The sequence below is a fragment of the Dermacentor andersoni genome, chromosome 5 (assembly GCF_023375885.2).
Source record: "Dermacentor andersoni chromosome 5, qqDerAnde1_hic_scaffold, whole genome shotgun sequence".
In the NCBI taxonomy this organism is placed as follows: Eukaryota; Metazoa; Arthropoda; class Arachnida; order Ixodida; family Ixodidae; genus Dermacentor; species Dermacentor andersoni.
In genome coordinates, this window is record NC_092818.1 from 63,591,167 (window position 1) to 63,617,493 (window position 26,327).

General features: G+C 47.2%; 1 protein-coding gene across 1 annotated transcript; it reads right to left on the reverse strand.

Annotated features, from left to right (window-relative positions):
• Positions 1-23,701: 23,701 nt before the first annotated feature.
• LOC140218548 (uncharacterized) lies at positions 23,702-25,995 on the reverse strand. The gene is made up of 3 exons (XM_072288326.1): positions 25,900-25,995; positions 24,774-25,319; positions 23,702-24,190 (listed from the first exon to the last, which is right to left on the reverse strand). Exons 1-3 carry the CDS (start codon positions 25,993-25,995, stop codon positions 23,702-23,704), a joined length of 1,131 nt encoding a protein of 376 aa, XP_072144427.1.
• Positions 25,996-26,327: the final 332 nt, after the last annotated feature.

Here is a 26,327-nt window from a genome sequence, read left to right on the forward strand (position 1 = left end):
ACTGTACGGGCACCCTCCTAAAAAAAAAAAAACAAAAAAAGGAAAGATATATATCTTCAAATATGTATGGCCTCACACTCACATGTGCAGGTCATAAATACCAGGTCCTCTAGCCGAGTGCCATCCATGCGGTATAACCGAGCTCAGATTGGTCCACCTTGACTGACCAAATAGGGCACCACTGTAGGTTAAATGAGGCGTACAACTCCTGCGGGACCCGCCGTGGTTGCTCAGTGGTTATGGTGTTAGACTGCTGAGCACGAGGTCGCGGGATCGGACCCCGACCACGGCGGCCGCATTTCGATGGGGGCGAAATGCGAAAACATCCGTGTACTTAGAATTAGGTGCACGTTAAAGGACCCCAGGTGGTCGAAATTTTCAGAGTCCTCCACTACGGCGTGCATAATCAGAAAGTGGTTTTGTCACGTACAACCCCATAAATTTTTAATTTAACTCCTACGGGGACGGTAGAGTATCCGTCTCCAGTGCAAGAGGACCGTGATTCAAATCCCGGTGCCGCGCTATTCTCCACCGGAAAATACAAAAAAAAAAACCGTGTGTTGAGAAAATTGCACAAACAGGCCTGGAGTGCGGCCTGATCCCGGTGACCAGAACCGGTAACGCACTCTCTCACCAGAGCAGGATTGGCCACCCTGGTGCAGTACTTGGCCACAACCTCCTATATGAATACAACAATCGAACCCCGGCCCTCAGTCCCCAGCAGCCGCGAAGCAACTGACCACGGCGGCGGTCAGATCTGTGACGCTGCAGAGGGTGCTAAGAATACCTGGCTCCGGACAGGCCGCCATTGGAATCTGAACCTGGCAACGTTTAACGTTAGAACGCTATCTAGTGAGGCGAGTCTAGCAGTGTTATTGGAGGAATTAGAGGGCAGTAAATGAGATATAATAGGGCTCAGTGAGGTTAGGAGGACAAAAGAAGCATATACAGTGCTAAAAAGCGGGCATGCACTGTGTTACCGGGGCTTAGCGGAGAGACGAGAACTAGGAGTCGGATTCCTGATTAATAAGGAAATAGCTGGTAACATACAGGAATTCTATAGCATTAACGAGAGGGTGGCATGTCTTGTTGTGAAACTTAATAAGAGGTACAAAATGAAGGTTGTACAGGTCTACGCTCCTACATCTAGTCATGATGACCAGGAAGTCGAAAGCTTTTATGAAGACGTAGAATCGGCGATGAGTAAAGTCAAAACAAAATACACTATACTGATGGGCGACTTCAATGCCAGGGTAGGCAAGAAGCAGGCTGGAGACAAGTCAGTGGGGGAATATGGCATAGGCTCTAGGAATAGCAGAGGAGAATTATTAGTAGAGTTTGCAGAACAGAATAATATGCGGATAATGAATACCTTTTTCCGCAAGCGGGTTAGCCGAAAGTGGACGTGGAGGAGCCCGAATGGTGAGACTAGAAATGAAATCGACTTCATACTCTGCGCGAACCCTGGCATCATTCAAGATGTAGACGTGCTCGGCGAGGTACGCTGCAGTGACCACAGGATGGTAAGAACTCGAATTAGTCTAGACTTCAGGAGGGAACGAAAGAAACTGGTACACAAGAAGCCAATCAATGAGTTAGCGGTAAGAGGGAAACAAGAGGAATTCCGGATCAAACTACAGAACAGGTATTCGGCTTTAACTCAGGAAGAGGACCTTAGTGTTGAAGCAATGAACGACAACCTCATGGGCATCATTAAAGAGTGCGCAATAGAAGTCGGTGGTAACGCCGTTAGACAGGAAACCAGTAAGCTATCGCAGGAGACGAAAGATCTGATCAAGAAACGCCAATGTATGAAAGCCTCTAATCCTACAGCTAGAATAGAACTGGCAGAACTTTCTAAGTTAATCAACAAGCGTAAGACAGCGGACATCAGGAACTATAATATGGATAGAATTGAACAGGCTCTCAGGAACGGAGGAAGCCTAAAAACAGTGAAGAAGAAAATAGGAATAGGCAAGAATCAGATGTGTGCGTTAAGGGGCAAAGCCGGCAATATCGTTACTAATATGGATGAGATAGTTCAAGTGGCTGAGGAGTTCTATAGAGATTTATACAGTACCAGTGGCACCCACGACGATAGTGGAAGAGAGAATAGCCTAGAGGAATTCGAAATCCCACAGGTAACGCCAAAAGAAGTAAAGAAAGCCTTAGGAGCTATGCAAAGGGGGAAGGCAGCTGGGGAGGATCAGGTAACAGCAGATTTGTTGAAGGATGGTGGTCAGATAGTTCTAGAGAAACTGGCCACCCTGTATACGCAATGCCTCATAACCTCGAGCGTACCGGAATCTTGGAAGAACGCTAACATAATCCTAATCCATAAGAAAGGGGACGCCAAAGACTTGAAAAATTATAGACCGATCAGCTTACTATCCGTTGCTTACAAAGTATTTACTAAGGTAATCGCAAATAGAATCAGGAACACCTTAGACTTCTGTCAACCAAAGGACCAGGCAGGATTCCGTAAAGGCTACTCAACAATAGACCATATTCACACTATCAATCAAGTGATAGAGAAATGTGCAGAATATAACCAACCCTTATATATAGCTTTCATTGATTACGAGAAAGCGTTTGATTCAGTCGAAACCTCAGCAGTCATGGAGGCATTACGGAATCAGGGTGTAGATGAGCCATATGTAAAAATACTGGAAGATATCTATAGCGGCTCCACAGCCACCGTAGTCCTCCACAAAGAAAGCAACAAAATCCCTATAAAGAAAGGCGTCAGACAGGGAGATACGATATCTCCAATGCTATTCACAGCATGTTTACAGGAGGTATTCAGAGGCCTGGAGTGGGAAGAATTGGGGATAAAAGTTGATGGAGATTACCTTAGCAACTTGCGATTCGCTGATGATATTGCCTTGCTTAGTAACTCAGGAGACCAATTGCAATGCATGCTCACTGACCTGGAGAGGCAAAGCAGAAGGGTGGGTCTGAAAATTAATCTGCAGAAAACTAAAGTACTGTTTAACAGTCTCGGAAGAGAACAGCAGTTTACGATAGGTAGCGAAACACGGGAAGTGGTAAGGGAATACATCTACTTAGGGCAGGTAGTGACCACGGATCCGGATCATGAGACTGAAATAACCAGAAGAATAAGAATGGGTTGGGGTGCGTTTGGCAGGCATTCTCAAATCATGAACAGTAGGTTGCCACTATCCCTCAAAAGGAAAGTGTACAATAGCTGTGTGTTACCAGTACTCACATATGGGGCGGAAACCTGGAGGCTTACGAAAAGGGTTCTGCTGAAATTGAGGACGACGCAACGAGCTATGGAAAGAAGAATGATGGGTGTAACGCTAAGGGATAAGAAAAGAGCAGATTGGGTGAGGCAACAAACGCGGGTAAACGACATCTTAGTTGAAATCAAGAAAAAGAAATGGGCATGGGCCGGACATGTAATGAGGAGGGAAGATAACCGATGGTCACTAAGAGCTACGGACTGGATTCCAAGGGAAGGGAAGCGTAGCAGGGGGCGGTAGAAAGTTAGGTGGGCAGATGACATTAAGACGTTTGCAGGGACAACATGGCCACAATTAGTACATGACCGGGGTAGTTGGAGAGGTATAGGAGAGGCCTTTGCCCTGCAGTGGGCGTAACTAGGCTGATGATGATGATGATGAAACATTTTCAGCGATTTCTTTAAGCAGATGTTCTACTTTGCCTTCGTCTGTCATGGTGGCGCTGACGATTCCGCATAATTTCAAAACAGCCCGTATGTACGTTGTACAAGTTTCGCCAGGTAACTGAGCTCTTCGGGAAAACGTCTGCTCAGCCTTCGTTTTCTTGGTGAATTCTTCTACAAAATTATCCCACCTTGTCAGAACGTCCTCGTGGTTTTCGAACCAGAGGAGCGCGGTTCCAGCGAGAAAAAGAAAAACACGTCATCGAGCTGCTTCGTAGTGCTCCAGTGGTTGTGGCGAATAACTCTGTTGTAGTGTTTCAGCCAGTCATCAACGTCTTCGTTCGCCTTCCGCGAAAAGGTGGGTGGCTCTCGCAGCGGTGTCCACTAGCCAGCCTGCCTTGCATGATTGCTGTCTGGTTCGCCGCAGGTGGGATCGTCATTGCCTTCTGCGGAATTGGGCATGTCCGCTGCTTGTGGTCGTAAACCGGCCAAGCGTCTACTCCGTCGGACATTTGGTAGAGCTGGGTCGTCCAGGATCGTCCAGGATTTGCCCCGCGCTTCCACCAAAGATGTTACAAAAGTTGTTTATTTGCAGGGTCAACTGAGGCCCACGAGGAAGCCACAGGCAAGGACCAGCCGGCGCAGATGATGATGATGATGATGATGTCCTTGATGAGTTTGGCGCTTACCCACTCGCGGGGACTGGCCAAGAGTCGGGCAGACTACCCCGAGATAACGCGCGCGCACTCTCCTTCCTCTTTCTCGGCCTCAGTCGCGCAGTACTGCGACAATATATAAGGTTGAGTGGCCGAAGTTTTGTTAGAGCTGCCGTAGCAGAGGGATACGGAAAATTTCGGATCACTTCGGTTCTACAACATGCACCTCAATAAAAAAAAGAAAACACGAGGGTGCTTGCTTCCTGACAGCATTGAAGTATGGCCGGCATTAATGGGCCTTAAATCCATGACCTCGTGTTTAGCCTCCAAGAACCTCAGCCACTGTCTCGTCAGAGCAGTTAATAAGGTTGAAGGGGACCCTGAAGCACTTGTCTTGAAACTTTGCGAACAGACGGATAGTGCGATGGTTTGCGATAGGCTTCTGTCAACTGTAGTTTTTCAAACCAAATTGACTACGAATGCGAATCGAATACTACTTTAAAGAACAACTTCTACAAACGCAGTGTTCGAGTTCCACAATATTTTACTTGGCGCATGAATTAATTTCAATAAACAACAAAAGGATAGAAAACGCTGCAAATTCAAATAAGCTTCTATACAGCATGTACTGCAGCAAGCAGGACGCGCTCTTTCTCACCATCTCCTAAATAAATGTCCTGATTTAAAATTAAGCACATCTGTTTATCAAAAATGTCTGCTTTAGATGGGGAGAGAGAGTACTAGAGTTCCGTCCTCAGGGGGTTGGGGGAGGGGGGCATAGTCGATGGATAGCTCAGGTGTAGACCGCGATAGATAAACGAAGCCGAAAACGTGAAATTAACCTCACATGAGCGTACGTGGCAAACGAGCATGAAGCAGGAACATCGCCTCGACACCAAGACCGCTGCCAGCTTCGCTGCTGTATTGAATAAGGACAGTGTGGAAACGAGAAAAATGAACCCCTAGTTCTTTTAGTTTCTCTTATAGAGCTCGCATGCCGGTGTCGATTATTAGTTAACTAATAAATAAATATTTGGGGTTCACAATAATAACTCTTCGACTGGAGAGCCAATAATAATAAATATACTGGACTCGTTTTGAAAATCTTTAAATGTTCGCACACCTCTAGATTTTAATAAACATGTTATCGACAACATATTTGCAAGAACCTAATATGAACGTCGATTTATTGAGCACACCATTTACTCTTCACATTTCATTTCAGGTAATCCCCGCCTGTTAGTTTCGGTGGCACTTATGGAAGTGCCCTGTCTGCCATTCGTGTCGCTTTATTTTTTCCACGGTGCGTTTGTGGTAGATAGCAACGTTGAGTTTGATCTGCGTTTTTTTTGTCTTTTTGGGACAGAGTCTTCAAGAACAGCGCTGCCATGCGCCAGAGCCTGACTTAACTGAAGTAGCTGGTGACCTAGTTTGGCAGGCTTAATCTCGTAACGTATATATGCCGGACGAAACAAATTAGCATCGCGTCGTTAGGGAGGGAGAGTTTTCTGAGAATGCCGGAGTCACCTATGGTAGAGAGAGAGATAGAGAGAGAGATAGAGAGAAATATCGCATGAAAGTTGGAGATAGAGAGATAAAACTTTATTTTGTCCTTGATGGGGTTAAGGGGTGGTGGGGGTCGGGAGACTAACCCCCAATCCCCCCCTTCCTCAGACGGCGGCCAGTCCTTGCTTTCTGGCGGCGTCTTCGGCCATCCGGACGGCCCAGAGCTGCTCCTCTGGGTCCAAGTTGAGCAGCTATGTCTCCCACTGCTCGGCCGTACTAATGACGCGTGTGTTAGTGCGGGAGGTGTTGGTGGGTGAGGCTTTGGGGCATTGCCAGATAATATGATTGAGGTCGGCGCGGGCCTTGCACGCTTTGCAGAGAGGTGAGTATGCATCTGGGTACATGCGGTTGTAAAGGACGGGGTTCGGAAAAGTTCGTGTCTGAAGGAGTCGCCAAGTGGTGGATTGAGACTTATTCAGTGTTTTGTGTGCTGGGGGGTAGCGTAACCGCTCTCTGGGCCATACTGAACCAACTGGCACAACTCCATGTTGGACATCGAACATATAACTACGTGAAGAATTTTCTTACCGGTCGCACGGCCACCATTACCATCGGAGGGTTGCAGTCGCCAATTATTCACTTCGGCAGCAAAGGCACGCCGCAAGGATCGGTTCTATCCCCTTTTCTGTTTAACGTGGCCTTGCTCGGACTACCGCCTGCATTAGCTATCATCCCCAACCTCAAGCATAGCCTCTACGCAGACGATATCACCCTGTGGGTCACCGGGGGCAGCGACGGGGACATCCAAGACACGCTGCAGCAAGCCATCAACGAGGTCGTTGCACACGTAGAACCGCGCGGCCTGGCGTGTTCCCCACAGAAATCGGAGCTCCTTCTGTACAAGCCTAATTGGGGAGGTCGACGTCCAGACCCTCACCCACCCGAGATAGAACTTCACGTGCACCAGCAACGCATACCTGCAGTACCTAGCATTCGTATCCTTGGCTTACGCATTCAACAAAACGGCAGAAACACGGAGATACTCAAGCAATTAGATAAACATGTACACCAAACCACTCGCCTCATTGCACGCATCGGAAATCGACATCACGGCATGAAGGAAAGCAACCTTATACGCCTGGTAACCGCCTACGCACTGAGCAGGATCACCTATGTCGCCCCGTACCTTAGCCTCAATGCAACCGACAAGCTCAAGCTCAATACCATGATCAAGAGGGCCTATAAACAAGCCCTACATCTTCCCATCACCACCTCTAACGAGAAACTGGACGCCCTAGGCATTCATAACACCATAGACGAGCTTATTGAAGCGCACCGTATTAGCCAGTACGAACGACTTGCCAATTCCACGACGGGCAGGCACATTCTAGGCACCCTAGGCATAACCTACACCACCCAATTCGGACCAAAAGTACCCATCCCTCCAAACATTCGTGATCAGCTAGTTATCCCGCCCATACCTCGCAATATGCACCCTGAACACAATCCGGAGCGACGTGCAGAAAGAGCTAAACAACTACAAAAGCGCTACGACCAAGCCGCTGACGTAACCTACGTGGACGCAGCAGAGTACCCCAACCAAAACGTCATGGCGGTCGTCGCAGTCGCGGGTTCGCAGTACCACCTCTCCGCGGCCGCATCAATATTCGCCACGCAACCCGAAGTAGGAGAAGAAACGGCCATCGCTTTGGCCTACGCGGCTACCAATGCACACTGCATCATCAGCGATTCAAAAACGGCCATTCGTAACTACGCAAGAGGACTCATAGCACCCCAAGCGCAGAAGATTCTCTCTGGCACTCCTTCCCCAAGGCAACGCCGCGTGCAGATCATCTGGGCCCCTGGTCACTCGGGTCTGGCTGGAAACGAAGCCGCCCACGATGCCGCCCGAGCTCTCGCACACCGGCCGCATCATCCTTCTCCTGCGTCTTCCGATCCCGACCAGCCCTCTGTTCTGCATCGCGGTCACGCGCGGGACTGAATGGTCACGTTGAGCGAAATTCCCCATGAAAGTTGGAGAAGTTGAATAGAGAACGGAAATTTGAATTGCGTGAAAACCCACGGCGCTGCTGAGCGATTACTTAATACACATCTTAGTCTCAGAGGCAGCAACCACTCTTCCTGCACATTCCTAGAGGCTTGTCGAGAAATGCCTGTACCAAAAGACCAATTTGCCGTCACCACGTTATAGGGACGGGACTGTTGAAGCTTTGTGAGCGAGATTTTAAAGACAGCAAATTTGTTGTCCGTGATCTGTAACCGCAGCAACCGGTGCTGTAGACGTGTTAGTGGGTTGCTGGATTCGGCTACTTTCTACTAGCGCAAAATCGAAGAGGACTAAAAAAATCAACACACCAGAACGCAGGTACGCGCTGAAACAACGTTGTTTTGTATCGGTCCAGCTCGATGATACCTAAATGTGAGCTGTAGTTCAACTTTCCTGGTGTGAATATGATTTGATCTGCCCCAGGTAACGCGCAGCACTGAGCGGTACACAGATAAATCCAGCAGCGGAAATGGAACAGATAAGGGCGCTTTCGCTCCATGCTGGAATAAAAAATCCGTTCGCGTTGCTGGTTTTCGCGATATGGGTGTGGTCCCTCATTTTAACGCGATAGCGTTAAGGGCCCCATGTCGCAGAAAATCTGGTGTAGGTATCGGCGGTGTTGTCCATGAGAGAAAAGTTATACCGAATGACGCAGGCCCTCAGGGCGGCGCCCGAACCAATTAAATTTCTCAATGTAGAATGCGTCAGACAATTTGTAAAGTACGACTTAAAAGAATCCTACAGACATGATAGCATGGGATTGTAATTTTAGTGTACGAGAAAACGTAATTCCGTTACGCAGAAACTCACCCACAAACCGCTTTTCCAGTTGCCGTTCGAGGTCTGTGTTAGTGGCCGTGGAAGCTAGGCGTGGATACTAGGGTGACCTTGTGAGTGGGTTACCCGCCGTGGTTGCTCAGTGGCTATGGTGTTAGGCTGCTGAGCACGAGGTCGCGGGATCAAATCCCGGCCACGGCGGCCGCATTTCGACGGGGGCGAAATGCGAAAACACCCGTGTACTTAGATTTAGGTGCACATTAAAGAACCCCAGGTGGTCGAAATTTCCGGAGTCCTCCACTACGGCTTGCCTCATAATCAGAAAGTGGTTTTGGTACGTAAAAACCCATAATTCTTTTGTGAGTGGGTTGTTGTTTGTAACTTTATGAAACGTTTTAGAGGCATGTAGTTATGAACGCTATCGCGTTCCACTCCTAAAGAAGAAGCGGAAGCGTCCTTCTAGTTCTTTCTCTCTTCTTCAAAACGGCATCGCCACCGCATTCTCCAGACGTCGATTTCGTGGCGTCTTCGCTGTGTGACTTCTAGTTCGCGTCACTGCGTCTGGGAGTCCTTGAGGTTCCGTGTTTTTTCAGCGAAGCCATAAAGAACATGTCGCATTGTCTCCGGCACCAGCAGCATGGTCCGCTGCTGCGGCTCCCGCCACCACCGTTACAGCGGGGCACTCCCAGCGCGGGTACCGTCATGAATACGATGGTGCCGACACAACCTGCGGGAACGGCTGCATCCATCAGCTGTGCAAAGTGCGGACTTCCAAGTAGTCGGCTGCGAGGCACCTGCTGGCGAGCGGTGTACCGGTGAGATTGCGGTAGCCGAGACCAGTTGCCGATGGTAGCGGCGGCGGCACTATTCGAACGACGACCATCATCATCTGCGATCTCCTCCTCCTGTTATCTACGCGCGTGAGGCGACTGGCGCTAGTCTCTGTGTGGTGGCATGTCACTTTGCGGGCGTCTACATCTGCCAGTGACCTCTTCTGCGTGCACTTGTCAGAACGAGGTCCACCGGGGGGTGTAAGGCCAGAAGATGTGCATCTGGGAAGAGTTTAGGGCCTTTGGTTTCCTGCGAGAGACCTCAAGAACTCGAAGGCTGTACCACCTGGTCGGCCGCGTTGTGCCGATACGTGCGTCATGGAGGTCAGCCATGTTAAGGACCTTCGGGTTCCTGGAAGGCCACGGCGACTCGGACGTTGTCTGCTGCGCAAATCTTCGCATCGGTGCAGCTCTCTGAAAATCTTTGTCCGCCGGTGGGGGCCGCCGGGCTGTTGCTGCAAGCCACCCTGAGCCAGTGCGATCAACGCCTTCGCAGATGGAATGGCAGTATCGGAGCGCCGGCATGACGAGCTGCATCGGAGTCAGCCGAGGAAGAATACGACGACGAACACGCGAGCAGTGGGGCGAACTGGCAGTGGAATGCTCTGGGCGCGGCTGGCCAGGAATGAGGCCTGCTGGCGTGGACTGCGGAGCCACACCGTTCCCATGTAATCTAGGCCCTTTACGTAACTGTTCAGTTACAAAAATCATTTAAAGCTTCGCGTCGTCACACCGCCGCAATCATGCTGTATTCATTCAATCGTGATAATGTCGCCGTTGTCATGCGATTGTTTTCATTGCATCGTCAGCATACAGTCGTCGTCATGCAGTCGTTGTCGGACTGTGGTCACCGTGCCATCGTCGTACAGCCGACGTCATCTCAACGTTGTATCAGTAAGGTTCTCAGCTGAAGTGCATTTTGCAACTACATAAGGATTCCTTGAAATAAGTTTTGGCATATTTACTGTTTATTATGTTCAGATGAATTGAAAGCCAATTTTGCGTATGTTAGCTGGATGGTGGTGTGGTCTGTCTCCTTTCTGAGCATAACTTTGTATCCCATGTCTAGTTTCACGCCAACTACTCTACGAAATTGCTTCACGCGCCGCTGGTCAAAGGCAAGGATAGCAAACAGCATCAGCAGTACAACGATGCTGGTTGCTAAGTTGGGAGCATGCATATACAGACATCAGGAGGCATTTCAATTTTCCTGAAGAGAGAAAGAAAAATGAAAGAAAACGCCTCTATGGTATCAAGTGTGATAACTGTGTTTCGTAAATTCTCGTTCCCAGTGTTGTTGTTTCCCTTTTCGTTAGCTGAGGTTTCCGATGGGGAACATTTTGGACAAGCCCCGGAACAGGCGTCACTCACGCTCATCGCTTGCCGTCCGAAACCAATTTCTTCTTTTGCTTCTTCGGAAACACCGTTACTATGACAACTGCCTTTTTGCTACTTCATTAGGGTGAAAATCGAGATGGTGTCGTTAATGGTGTCTGCGGCGTCTCTTCGAACGCCGTGAAATAAAGCTGATCACGGTGCAAAACAAAATAAGCAGTGTTTCGGAACAGACTTCCGTTGCAAAGCTTTTTTGTAGTTCCTAAGCACAGTTTACAGCAAAAATTACGATTAATTTTAACGCCTTATATGCCAAAGCCCCAATTTGATTAAGAGGCGCGTTGAGGGGAAAGTAACGGAGATATCTTCAAAATCTCGGTAAGCATTATTGACTTTGAGTTTTGTGTTGATGTATGCGTTAGTGCATGGGCTTAGTCAGTTCTTATTTTTATTAAGGACAACGTCTTCTTTAAAACTTTAGACTTTAGATCGGCTTTATGTTTGTGGGATCTGGGTTTATGGCTGTTTACGCCTCGTCATATTGAATGATTTAGCGGCGTCTACGGCACGTAGGACCATAAAAGTCGTAAATGTAAAGCTTTAGACAAAAAGAATGCACTTGCATTTTCATGTAGAGCTGTGTACGGATTAGTAATAATGCGTAATTATCGCAAAAAGGCCGAAATGAAACCTAGATTCGCTAGATCAAACTGTGCTCACATAAGACCAGAAACAGAAGTATAGGTTTACTCAACAGAAAACTTCGGCCGATAGTGAAGATGGTGCAGTATAAACAGCAAACCACGTAGCACACTAATCACCCAAGAAGAGCTTTTCGTTCTACAATGCGAATCGCTGTTGACTGTTTTTTTTTTTCTCCCTCCCTGTCTTTCATCGTTCATGGTCTTACCTGGAGTAGCAAGCGAAGCTTGTCGCTCGGCCAACTTCTCCAGATACTAATAAACTTTCTGTCGCTTTTTCTCTCTCTCTCTCTATCTCTGTGAAAACACCAGTTAATGAACTGCTTAAAACCGACGGCCGCAGTTAGTGGAATATGCATGTTCTCACGTTGTAGGGACGGCTAGGAACCAGACTACCAAATACGTGAGTCGCAAATCTACCTCTTTATTGGGCGAACACGCCCCCAGAAAAACACGTACTCAACGTGAGCGCACAGTCATCGGTCGTCGAAATCTTGCCGACGAGTCAAGTTCGTTGGCTACGTAAAGACGACTCGTGCATTCTGCCGTAACAGCTCCCGCACGCGTACGTTCCGGATGGATGGATGGATGGGTGAATAACTTTATTGCGGTCCCTCGGATTAGCGCGCAGCGGGCCGCTCCCACTTCGGGACAGAGAGGTCTCGACGCCAGGGGGCAACCCCAGAGCATGTGAGCAAGGCCAGCTATATCTTTACAAAAGCGTCAGGCACACAATCTCATTTGACATGATTGTTTTTCTCTAAAATTGCCGACAACATTCACGAACGTCCTCCAGTGTCTAACTGTGTCACTAGCTATTTTTTTCCGCAAACCTGGGTCTCAGTGCAGTCCGTGGCTGCATGGGTAGCGCGTCGGGCGGCTGTGCTGAGGAAAGAGGGATTGAAACCAACCGTCTCACCAACTTGGGTCGCTACACATGCGGCACTGTGTACCCGCGTGCTGCTCTTCATCGAACATGTTTTTCGCCGACATGCTTCGCGGGGGCTGCGGGACTGGGTGTGTGACATCGGTATGGACCGCGCTTCAATGAATCTCTTTCATCCTGAATTCGAGCATTTTGTGTGTGCCTCTCGATCTGCGCCGCTCCTCAACGAGCCTCTTTGATACCCGCTTGGGTCACTGGCTACGTGCCTGTAGGTGTGTGTCGCTCTTGCAGTGCACTTCTTTGACGGAAACTCCCGTGACCATAGCTGATTGCCGCTTGGAATGTGCCGCTCTGTATCGACACGAAAAGATTTCTCCGACGGTCGCTGGAATCGAACCTACGCCGAGAACGTAGAGACGACGCCGACAGATGGCGCAGCGTGTGCAGTGGCAGGCAGCTTCTAGTATATATATATATATATATATATATATATATATATATCTGACGAAGACAACAAATACTGATAGCAAGGAGGACAACTTAGGGGAAACTACTTGTGCTTTTCCCTATGTTGCCCTTGGTGTCAGTTGTTGGCTGCTAATGATATGACTAATAAAAATTCGGTTAACTCTTTCTTGTCGTTTATATATATATATATATATATATATATATATATATACATATAAGGTGTCCCAGCTAACGTTAGCTAAGCTGTGCGACGACCGAAAGCAAAAGAAAACGATTAAGAAAATAAGGTGCAAGATACGATTTAACGACACACGGTCTTCGATCGCCAGATTTCTGGCGACCGAGCACCGTAGCTCTCAAAATTGTATCTCGCACCATATCTTCAACTTTTTTTTTGTTTCGTTGAGCAGCTTCGGTAACGTTAGGTGGGACACACAGTGTAAAGCGTGTGCGCTGCTCTTTCGTGAATCTCTTTGATGTCGACTTGCCAACCGGCAATCACGCCCAGATGTGTATGTGCCGAACTTGAATGAACCGCTTTGACGTCAATATTTGGTCGCTGGTTATGTACCACTGAACTATGTGCCGCTCTTCAAATGGACCTTTTCGATGGCTACTTGGGTCACTGGGTACGTCCCGCTAGGTAGGAGCCGCTCTTCATTGAATTTCCTTGGCACTTGTAGGTATGTGTCGTTCTTCAATGACAAAAGAAAAGAATCCTGCAAGACTCATCTTACGATGAACGTCGACGTCAGTGCGATTAGCATTGAAGCAATGCATTCAATAAGCATTGCATATTCACATTGAATATTAGCAGTGACGAAGCGCATACATGTATGAGGCGTGTCAAGGACGCGTTGGCTGCATTAGCATCACTGCAGCGAAGCCCCTGCATGGAGCATGTGTAGATATATATTCAAATAAGGTTGTGCGAATGCAGGGTCTCGCAGCTTATTCGTGCCAAACCTTAAAAATCCGCGCATGATTTACGAGAATATAACTAACTTCGTATTGTTCGCTGTCCCCTTGAGTAACTGAAATTGTTTATACTATAAGCCTGCATAACTAATTAGCAATTATTAATTAACCACCTTTCAAATGACTGATTTACACGCAACACTTTCAATGTAGAAGTTGCACAGCTTATTGAGAAAATCCTAATATTTCATTTTCGTGATGTTAGCTGCTGTGGCTTATATTTTTCTGGGCTGCAAACAAAGTGAGCAAGATTTTAATATTACTACGGGACTGCACGCTTTCGCGTGGCGCAATTAGTGTCCTAAACTTGCCATTACCCAGTATCGACGCGGAACGCAGACCGACATCATTAATAGGGCTCAAGGCAAAAATTAGAGGCAATGGCCACCCCCGCCATCTCTAATATATGCCCCCCCCCCCCCCCACATATCTTCAACCCTTCACGGTGCCTGTAAACAGCAAAAGAAAGAGAAAAAACAGACAGAGCTTCAAGTATTGACATACATTATTTATCGCCCATTCCATCGCTTCAAGCAGCGAGATATCCAGGCAAACGTGGAAGCAAAGACCAATGTATTCGAACCATCGCCGCTGCTCAAAGCCTGTTCATGTGTTCGATCTGCTTGCAGCGTCGATCATTAGTTCTTAGCACGTATGTGGGCACTAATGCCACTGCGCGTAAGCGTGTAGTATAACATGGCAATTTTAATGCATTATCATTCTTAGGGCACTTTACGCACTTTCCGGGGGCTATATATGTATCTATGTCTCTTTGTATCAACCCGTTTTCCCGCCTACTTCGATCACTGCGTAGTTCGTGGTCGAATGGGTAGCGCATCCAGCTGCTGTGCTCATTTTAGAGGGTTCGATACCAACCATCGGACTAACTTGGCTCATTGAGTATGAAGCTCTGTTTATTCTTTAATTTTTTCAGGTGTCGCTTCCTTTACAGCCGAGAAAAAGATAGCGGTAGTGAAATGGTAGAGCGTCCGCCTCGTATGCGCGAAGTACCGCATTCCAATCCCGGTGCTGCGTGCCGTTGCTACTATATCCGATAAACTATACGGATAATAATGCAGTTAGCATATTTAGAATACTTATTTCCCTTTTCTGAAGTGTCTGTCTGTCTGTCTGTCTGTCTGTCTGTCAACCGTTTTCCCGTCAACTTCGATCACCGGGAAGTCAGGTGTACAATGGGTAGACCATTGGGCTGTTCTAGTGGAACCGGGTGCGAAACCAACCACGCTACCCTTTTGCGTAAATGGGGATGCGGCAACTTCGGTTACTAGGTAGGTGCCAATAATTATGCGCAGCTCTTCCATGAACCTCCATGCCGCCTACTGTATGTGGCGCTTTTCGATGAACATCTTCGATGTCAACTTCGGCAATTGTTAACGGGCGCCTAACGGTCGGCAATACTTCGGCGTCATGCTCTGTCCACACTTCAACCAGGGACATAGCCCGAGTCGCACTCTGCCGAAAACAGGGATGGCTTGCAATAACATTTAATACCGAAATTATTAACGAATTTAGGAACGCGTTCTTGTGCGGACTAGGCGCTGACTATGGAACATTTAGGAAGACGGTCCTAAATTCGTTATTATTTTTGTTATTCAATGTTTGTGCAAGCCGCCCCAGAATTCGACCAGTCGGCACGTTAGACAACGATACAGACAGCTGCTGGAAGCAGGTTCATTCCTGCCGTGCCAGTCGTCGAGAACATTCCTGCTAACGTCATCTTAGGGAACAATTATTTGCTCCGCGATGATATCGTGATCAACCGTTTCACAGGGAGGTATTCAACTTAGGCGTCCCGACTTTGGCACCGCCTCAACTAAGAGCCCGTAGGGTAAGCGTTCAAATTGCGCCCCCCCCCCCCCACCTTAATATGTCAACCCTGCCGCTGAAGTTTCAGGTGAGAATTCTAACTGCCATTACATTGTAGATGTCAACCATAACGCCAAAACTAGGCCACAGGACTCGATTAATGGCCACATCTAGCGAAACAGCGAGTCATGGAACGTATTCGCTAAAGAAAGCTTATCCAAAGCCTAACGGAAAGACTCGGACTTGCTGTTATTTTTTGCACACCTTCACGAAGAAGGCAAGCAGGGTAAATTCGTTCGAGAAGGTGATATTTTGTTTCGTCGCCACTGAAGCAAAAACAAGCAAGAAGAAAGTCTTCTTATCGTAATCCCTCGCTTTGGGACTCCCGCGTTTTGGACAGCACCCACGCGACTCAAGATGTGGGACACATCGGTCGGCGAGCCATCCTCCGTAAGATACAACAGCGATTTTGGTGGCCTAAAATGTAAAGTGACATCGGTTACTACGTCGGCCATTGCGACATGTGCCATCCGTGGAAACAACTACACGGAGACAGGCCGGGACAGAGCGTATAGTGAGAACAATAACTGAAAACTGCTCTCAGATAACGTGCGCCAAGTTTCAGATTCCAAGGTACGTTCTCGTCGCTTCCAAAACGCTGAAACGTGGAAGAGGGATAGAGTTCGTACACAACAAAATCACCGCCTCTTTGGACCTCACCGCGCGTGTAACAATGAAGCGCAGTTAGAGCGACGTGTTCATGCCCTGACCGAAATCTTGGGGATAGCTTCGGGAGGGCCTCCGTCGTAACCGACCACCTCGCGGATAGCCCATGGCGAGTCTGCCAGACTCGCACATTAAGTCTAGACGAGACGAGACTACCAGTTTCGGCGTGCACGTGTCGCGACTCAAAACAAGCGACCATGCTGCGCTTTCTTCTGCGTACTCCTAGTGTGGTCGAGGGTGAGCAAGAGAAAGTGGCGCTTACACATGAAGGCAATGTCAATGGGAGAGAGACGGCGAGGAAGAAGAGTAAAACAAGGTATGAAAGGGAACGCTGCTCCGTCTCGTTTCCTCACTATATATATATATATATATATATATATATATATATATATATATATATATATATATTGCGATGAGGTTTATCGGGCTCGTCAAGCGACAGCCAGAAACATAACGACAGCAAGGTGGCTCTGCTAGATCAGCGAACTGGCCGCGCGACACGCGAGGGCCGCAGTTCTTGGCTCGGGAACTGCGGCGACTAGTTTCCCTGTTTGGTGGTACTGAGACGACGACGCGTTAGAGAAAGCGAACACCGTCGTAGAGATGGCGAGCGGCGATCATGGGCAGAGGCGGCGCGGGGAGAAGTCGGATGCGATTCAGGAGGCGACGAGAACAACGGAACTGGAGGGGCGTAGTAGTTTGCAGGTTAATCAGCTCGGAGTAGCCACGAGCGACGTCTAGAGAAGCGGACCACATGACCAGGGATGCCAAAATAGAGATTATGCGTATAGAACATATTACCTCAAAGGGAGCACGTGCAGTAGGAATGCTGCGTAGATTTATTAGCAATAGATCAGCGTTGCGCCGGCATGCCCTCATTATGATATATTGCTTGTAGGTTCGCAAGATAATAGAGTTCAGCTGCGTTTTGTATTCTGGCGGACCTGCATGCAAAGTTCGGCCTCTGTCTCTATCAGAAAGAGGGGCATTACGTTTAGGTTCTGGGCTTTCTCGATTTCTCGCTAATGATATCTTATATCAAGAAGCACGCCTGTCTTCTCTTCTCATGCCATTTCTTATACTAACAGTACAAACTACCACAGAGAAGACAACGATAGGTTTTTATTAATGAATTGGCCTCATTTTTTGCCTATAAGTAGTATCGCTCACGTTACCTTCAAGTTGTATCTGTACAATAGCTATTGGACTCATTAAATGTTCACCTATGCGATGTGGTCTTACTAAATTCCTATATTCCAATCGCTAAAATTGAGTTCGATGATACTTTTCCAAACTATGCTAAACATTTTCCCTATCAATATATCTGAACAGTATTTTGGAAGACCGCCTTGCTCACCTGGATACAAAGACCATTATAGCAACAGCTGCTTCCGTCTGTGAAGAAAAGTCAGCTGTGGGCATTATGAGTTGGTCTTTTTCCATTCGGCTGCCTGACTTCACGCCTATATTTCAGGTGGAATTATTGGTAATTGTCTTAGCTTGACGCAAAAAAACCATCATCTCTGTCATCAGCCGTAATCTTAACTGATTGCTTGTCTGTGTGTTCTTCACTAACCACATCCAACTTGTCCGATTCATTAGAAACTTTCTATTCTCTTTTCCCAAGACACCTACGTCTCGTTCGTTTAGTGTGGGTGCCAGGCCCCAAAGGTCTAGACTTAAACGAATATGCAGACGCGCTCGCAGTAGCATCCCGCGATGGTCCTATAATCTCCTTTTTGCCTATGCCTGGTTTCATCACTGCGGCGCGATTCAGAAAGTATAGTACTCCAAATAACTGCGCACAATCATTGTTATCAACATCTGATTGCCTGCATTAGAATTTTCTTTGGAACAACAAGTGATACACCACTAGGAAAATTGAAGTAACGATTACGAGACTACAGTGCCGAGTTCCTCAACTGCATTTTTACCTCCACAGGTCTGGTCTGGCTATATCGCCTTTGTGCTCTTTGCGCAATGGGAGTGAATCTCTTCAACACTTCTTTATGACATGCCGACAATTCATTATTCGACGGAAAAGATTTGAAAAAGAACCCTTTAAAAAGCTTGCCTTTAATTTGACTCTTCCTGTACTTCTTTCCTTTGGGGCTAGCGTACTAGGTTATAGCCACAGAAACGTTTGTGAAGCCCTCTGCATATTTCTGCGTGAGGCAAAAAATTCCATGCTAGGGTTCTTCTTTATACTTATTATTGTCACAAAATTTTTTTTATGTAGTGCTTCCATAATTGATTATTGATATATGTGACAGTAGACACTTTAAAGCCCGTATGCAAGATACTTAATTAATTTCACCCTAATTTATTACAAAAATATTGACAACAGTTTTTTCACCACTAGATTCATGGCCGATCCCCCAGTGTGGGTTGCGCCATCGTACTAGGGAAGAAGAAGCAGAACGAAAAGGTCCTTTACTTTGCCAGGGTCTGGGTGATATTAGGCTTTGCTAGGCTTATTGGTTGATCCCCTAGTTATTCTTGCACCTGCTTCATCCTAGACTGATGTCCAAAAACTCCTCCGGCAGGGGCTTTTCCTCTTGAACGGCCTCCATTCCGGCAGACGAATTACCTCTGGATTTGTTTCTCCGCAGTGGCATGAGTAACATCCCGGTGGCTCTGGTTCTTTCCAACGGAGGATCTATACGGCTGACGAACCCCCAGGCTATCCAGAAATCTCTACGTGCTGCTACGTCCACGTGCCAGAATATCAAAGAAGTGAGACAGTTTGGCCCTGGAGGTATCGTGTGCAGATCACCGGACCAGACCTGCCTCGCGGATTTCCTTAATTGTTCATCATTCGCGTCACTGCCGGTGAGTGCCTTCATAGCTTTTACTAGTGCGCATTACAAGCTTTATTAACAAACACAAAGTCATATAGCATCGCAGTTTGGTTTTGTCGCAGGAAAATCAACAGAAACAGCATTATTAACCATGAAGGAAATTATATTAGAGTCATTTGAAGAAAAAGAACTAACTCTCGGCGTTTTCGTGGATTTTTCCAAAGCATTCGACTCCATAAATCACAAAGTATTATTCCTTAAACTTGAACACTATGCATTTCGCGGCACATTCCTTCAGCGTTTAATAACATATTTAGAGCACCGCCAGCAACGGGTTGTAATTAACAATTCTTCATCGCACTTTAGATCCATTCATTCTGGGGTGCCGCAAGGCAGTATTCTCGGACCTACACTCTTTCACATCTATATTAACGACATTATAAATATTGACAACAGCGCTAAAAGTGTAATGTATGCAGATGATGGCAGCATATTTTTTAGGGCTAAAACACTTAATGACTTGACATTAAACGGTAAGGAAACTCTGCGCAAATTGGTCGAATGGAGTACTGAATCTTTATTGAAAATCAACGCTACCAAAACTAAAGCTGTACTTTTTAGACCTAAGAACAAACCACTAGAACACTTACCTACACTAACGCTTGGTTTTCAAAGCATTGAAATAGCGGAGTCAGTAAAGTGTCTAGGTGTGACACTGCAGTGCGATCTTTCATGGGACATACACATCGACAATCTGGTTAAAAAACTTGCAAAATGCACGGGCATGTTATACAGAGTCCGTTCTCTACTACCTCTGAGTGTTAGAATATAAGTTTGTAATGCAGTATTTTTATCTAACCTTTCATATTGTCATCTGGTGTGGGGTACAACAACATGCTCAAATACATATAGGTTACAGAAAATATAGAATAAGGTCATTCGTATCATTGCGAATGCCCCGTTTACTGCTCACACTCAACCTCTTTTCGCATCATTAAAAGTAACACCAATTAATGACCTATATAATTTATTGCTAAGTAAACGATATGAAAGAAAACGGAAAAATCATGACACATTCTTTGATGACACAGCTAACTTACGGGTAATTACTACCCAACACGTAACAACGACGTCTGGCATGTGCCATCTTTTCGTACTAATTACGGTCGTCAAATGCTCCAACATATAATTCCAAATCTTTTTAATCGGCGCAATGAGCACTGAAATCGTAACAATACGGGTGTTTTTTACTGCAAGTTTGCCCCTCCTTCCTCTTTTTTTCTTCTCTCATTGTTATTCTTCGTTTTGCATTCTTTAGTGTTCCTGAGCGTTTCGTGTTAATTCTGCCGCTTTCATTTATTTGTTATTGCAATAGGATGTTCACTAATATTTATTGAATGTGATGTTTACCTATGCACTGTAGTCTTTTTTTATTACTATTGTTCTGTCCGTGTTCTGTTGCTGTCGGTTTTTATGTACGGGGGTGCGCCCCTCTGTCAAGCCAGTCATAGGCTTTTTGGGTGCACCCCTAACATCCCTGATGTTGAAATAAAGGTATATGTATTTGTATTTGTATTTGTATTTGTATCCCTACTCGCCTGACATGCACTAAGGGAATAGTCAGATGTGTCGGTACTGATCTCTCTTATGCTCTCTCTCTTAATCTCTCTTATGCTTCCATCAGAAGCATAAGAGAGATTGGCTAGGAGTGGAGCAATTGCTTTTTATAGATGCAACAGAGTGGTAGACAATAAGAGAGTCCCAACAGAATCGGTGATTGCAACATCCGCTAGAACTTCCTGTCCATCAAAACTAAAAATGGGGCCCCTTGTGTTCAGAGTTGAACATCTGGTCTTGGGTTGGTTACAATGCCGTAATTGCTGGTGATACGGCCACAGTGGTGCAAGATGCAAGTCAGCGTCGTTGGACATGTAAGGAAGAGCACGATCAAAGTTATTGTAGTGCCTAAGATGAACGATGCTGCGTCTGCGGTGGAAGTCACTCAGCCAATTATTCTAACTGCTCTGTTATTGCTCAAGGATTGCAGGTGGTTGAAATAATTGATAGACGAATTTGCTCTAGGTAGGTGGCGATAAGCATTGCGAAAGAAAGGGCGCTTGCCTGTGTGGTTGTTACAGGCAGATGAACTCTTACGTCAGACTAATCGCTAACAGGAACTGTAGAGTCCGCTGTGGAAAAGGCAGTTACAAAAGCTATAGGTCGTCTGGCAATGAACCTTGGGGAATGTATATCACAGGCCATCTCTAATCACTTATGTCAAGTGATGCAAGCTACTTGTCTAAGTCATCCAACAATCCAAACAGTTGATCCTAAGCCACAAACTAATCAGATACTCAGCTCAGATACCCATCCTTCTAATGAAGGTATCGAACCTTTGGCCTGCTCTTCTGTGGGGCCTGCTACTGGTAATCTGGCCAACGCGGATTTGAAAATGACAGAAGTGGAACCAAATGCTCGAGCTTATAAAAGAACAATGTCATCAATCAATGATTCCTCCTCCGGTCGTCCCTCAAAAGCTTAGAAAAGTCAGCCCAATGCTATACCAAAAGGAAGCATTATAGAGAAGGCAGTTTCGACTGCGGCACTTTCTAAACCATCGGGTCGTCGAAAGGGCTTCGGTGGAACTGTCGTTCTTTACATTCTGCTTTAGTAGATTTCAACTACTCAACTTAACCCCGATTTCATTACTTCACAAGAAAGGTGGGTAAATTCTGCAAACTGTTCTCAAATAAAATTTTACAGATCGTTTCGTCCAGGCCATCCTTCTAGAGGTGGGGGATTAAATACATTTATTTCGTCTCAAATTTGCCATAAGGTGAAAATTTCTTTGAGCTTTTTACTCCTCAATGTGAAATCCTAGCGATACAGCTGAATCTCCTGGATGTTGCCCGTTTACCATTGTAAATGCATATTTTCCTTTTGGCGTACAGGGCACACGCATTCTGGACAGGGTTCTTAATTCTTGGGGACGGGACATCCTACTATCAGGTGACTCCAATTCTCACCATATATCATGGGGATTAGGAAAAGATTTTGGGCGACACCAGATTATAGAACTCGTCACTGGACGATGGACTAACGTGTGTAAAGTGTCCGGATCTATTACGTTTATGTGGGGTCCATCTTACTCTGATATAGATCTCACTTTCTGTGGCCTGAGTGCCTCCGTATCTTCTTGGTAGGCTGTTGAGTATGCTACAAGCAGTGATCACCTTCTAGTAATTTTAGAAGTACAACGCCCTGAAACATATGAGAATGATCAAGTTCAAACTTTCATTAATTACAATATTTAAAAATGTTTACGAAATGTTCTTTCATCTCTATCTGATGCATGCACTGAACAAAAACCACGATTATCTGTTCCACTTTGGAAAGTTCTGGCAAAAAACCTCAATTTGAGATTCATCTGAATAAGAGGAATTTATACAGCTCTTGGTTGAATGAAAATTGCGCTCGTGATTACAGAAAAAGAAAAGCCACTTGGAAAAAATTATTATATAACCGCAATGCCCAAAATTGCAGCGAACAAATATTTTTCGAGCCGTCTTTCAACATACAGGTTCAAAAGCCAAAGATGAATACGACTGCAAGCATTTTGGTTTGCTATATAATAATAAAAATATTCCTGCGTTGTTCAGCTTTCTCCTCAGTAAGAAACTTTTTCCGCGTACATTTAATATTGACTCTACTGTCTTAGGGAATAATAAAATGAACCAATCACTAGAAGAAATTGCGAATGACTTATACATGAGATATTTTTGGTTTTGCCAAATTGTTCTAGCTGACGAAGTGCATCAGGTGATTTTGCACAAATTACCATGTTAGAATTGGTTGAAATCGTGGGGCAACTCACAGATTCAGCTCCCGGCGCAGATGGGGTAACGTCTGCCATCATAAAAATTTAATTTAAGGAAGATCCTGATGACCTCTTAGCTATTATAAATCACTTATTAGATTTTCGTGGATTCCGTCTGCATGAAAAATTGTTAAAATGATTCCAATTCCTAAATATCATGGGGAAGGACATACAATAGATACCATTAAACTGATCGTGCTAACCTTAAATTTCGTGCAATAGTTCAAAGAGAGAGAGAGAAAATAATGCAGAGAAAGGCAGGGAGGTTAACCAGAGGTAGTTCCGGTTGGCTACCCTGCGCATGGGGAAGGGTTAAGGGGGATAAAAAGAGAAACCCAGTGGAAGGGGGCGATAGAAAGAAAGAGAAACAAGCACGAACAATGCGCGTACACTACAGAGCGGTAGGGGGCGGCATTTTTAGAGTCTGTCGTGAAGCGCCGTAGACCGCAGGAACCTTAATAACGCGAGTAAGGCCTTCAACGCGGTTGTTCTTTCGGAGCATTGGCCTAAAGCTTTTAGCTCTGATAGTGGACGATTGTCCAACTGGTCCAGTACTATGCACATCACTTGTCTCTGAGCACTATATCGCGGGCAGAGTGTAAAAATGCAGCGTCCTTTAGAGCGTATAATAGTTCTTCAGGCGGACGACATGAACAACTTCTGGTCGTACGCGGCGTCGCTGGGGTGCAGTCATGGCGTCAGGGATGACTTCATAATCCAGTTCACCTAGCCGACGAAGAACCTTGTATGGGCCGAAATAGCGGCGCAAAAGCTTTTCACTCAATCCACGGCGCCGAATGGGCGTCCAAACCCAGACTTGGTCGCCTGGCTTGTATTCCGCGTTGCGTCTTCGTAGGTTGTAGCGTCTGGTGTCGGTTCGCTGCTGGACTTTGATTCGTAATCGGGCAAGCCTTCGAGCTTCTTCTGCGCGTTGGAGGTAGGCGGCGACATCGACGTTCTCTTGTTCTGTAACATTGGGCAGCATGGCGTCTAGCGTGGTCGTGGCCTCCCGTCCGTGGAAGAGCCTAAAAGGCGTCATCTGGGTGGTCTCCTGCACTGCGGTGTTGTAGGCGAAGACGACGAATGGCAGGATGACGTCCCAGGTCTTGTGTTCGGCATCGACATACATGGCGAGCATATCGGCGATGGTTTTGTTCAGGCGCTCGGTCAGTCCGTTGGTCTGCGGGTGGTATGCAGTTGTCCTCCGGTGGGTGGTTTGGCTGTAACGCAGGATGGCTTGCGTTAGTTCCGCCGTGAATGCTGTCCCTCTGTCGGGGGCGCCGTGTCGCAGAAGAATGCATTCCACGAAAAATTTGGCGACTTCTGCTGCTGTTCCGTTCGGTAGGGCTTTTGCCTCGGCGTAGCGAGTCAGGTAGTCGGTCGCTACGATGATCCATTTATTTCCAGACGTTGACTTTGCGAAAGGGCCAAGCAAGTCCACGCCGATCTGCTGAAAGGGTCTTGCGGGGGGGTTCAATAGGGTTCAGGAATCCTGCTGGTCGGGTGGGAGGTCTCTTTCGTCGCTGACAATCTCGGCAGGCTTTCACATAATGTGCGACATCGGCAGAAAGGCGGGGCCAGTAATACTTTTCTTTAATGCGGCGGAGAGTGCGAGCAAACCCGAGATGTCCCGCTGTCGGCTCGTCGTGGGAAGCCTGTAGAACTTCTTCGTGGAGACAAGCAGGTACAACAAGGAGGTAGGCTGTTTTGTTCGCTGCGAAGTTCTTCTTCACGAGGGCATCGTTCTGTACACAGGAGGAAGAAAGTCCTCGCTTGAATGAGGCAGCGGGCGAAGAAACGCCGCCTTCCAAGTACTCTATGAGGCATTTTAGGTCAGGGTCCGAGCGTTGCTGCTGGGCAAAAGAGCTGGAGCTGATGGGTCCCAGGAAGGCGTCTTCATCGTCGTCCAGTGGCGGCGCATCTACAGGGGCTCGTGAGAGGCAATCGGCGTCAGAGTGTTTGAGTCCGGACTTGTAAACCACGGTGACGTCAAACTCCTGGAGGCGAAGACTCCATCGAGCGAGGCGGCGAGAGGGGTCCTTCAAATTGGCAAGCCAGCACAGCGCGCGGTGATCGCTGACCACCTTGAACTGTCGTCCGTACAGGTAGGGGCGGAATTTCGACGTAGCCCAGATGATGGCAAGGCACTTCCTCTCAGTCGTCGAATAGTTAGCCTCGGCCTTGGAAAGGGAGCGGCTAGCGTATGCGATGACGTTCTGCAGCCCGTCGCTTTTCTGAACGAGGACGGCGCCTAGGCCCACACTGCTTGCGTCGGTATGCACCTCTAGTATCAGCGTTTTCATCAAAATGCGCGAGGATCGGTGAAGACTGTAAACGGCGCTGGAGTTCTTTGAAGGCTTCTGCTCGCGGCGCTTCCGATTGAAATGGCACGTTTGCCTTCGTTAACTGGGTCAGGGGCTCGGCGATGCGCGAAAAGTTTTTCACAAATCGTCGGTAATCTGCGCACAGTCCGAGGACTCTGCGCACAGCTTTCTTATCGGCCGGCGGTGGGAACTGTTCAATAGCGGCTGTTTTCTGTGGGTCTGGGCGTACTCCCTCCCTGCTAACGATGTGGCCTAGAAACGGCAGCTCTGCATAAGCAAAGTGGCACTTCTCGGCTTTCAAGGTTAGGCCAGACGACTTGATCGCATCTAGCACTGTCCGAAGTCTATTGAGGTGTTCTTGAAAGTTCGAGGCGAAAACAACGACATCATGTAAATATACCAGACAAATTTGCCACTTTAGGCCTGCCAGCACTGTATCCATCACCCGCTGAAACGTCGCTGGTGCGGAACAGAGACCAAATGGCATCACCTTGAACTCAAAGAGCCCATCAGGAGTGATGAATGCTGTCTTCTCGTGATCTCTTTCGTCGACCTCAATCTGCAAGTAGCCGCTCTTCAGGTCCATCGATGAGAAATACTTGGCGTTGCAGAGCCGGTCCAGTGTGTCATCGATGCGGGGGAGGGGGTAGACATCCTTCTTTGTTATGTTGTTTAAGTGGCGGTAATCAACGCAGAATCGATGTGCGCCGTCTTTCTTTTTCACTAGAACAACCGGTGCAGCCCATGGGCTGTTTGATGGCTGGATGACGTCGTCGCGAAGCATTTCTTCCCCTTGGTTCCGGATGGCTTGTCGTTCTCGCGGCGACACACGGTAGGGGCTTTGACGGAGAGGTCGGGCGTGCTGGTCGGTTATGATGCGATGCTTAGCAATTGGCGTTTGTCGGACCTTCGGCGATG

What these genes read in the sequence shown, in the direction of transcription:
- LOC140218548 (XM_072288326.1), bottom strand. Translation starts at nt 25,995, where the DNA reads ATGGACCTGAAGAGCGGCTACTTGCAGATTGAGGTCGACGAAAGAGAT. An exon ending in ATGGGCTCTTTGAGTTCAAG is followed by an intron (nt 25,320 to 25,899) that starts GTGATGCCATTT and finishes GTCCTCGTTCAG; the next exon opens with AAAAGCGACGGGCTGCAGAA. An exon ending in AAACAGCCTACCTCCTTGTT is followed by an intron (nt 24,191 to 24,773) that starts GTACCTGCTTGT and finishes GCCGAACACAAG; the next exon opens with ACCTGGGACGTCATCCTGCC.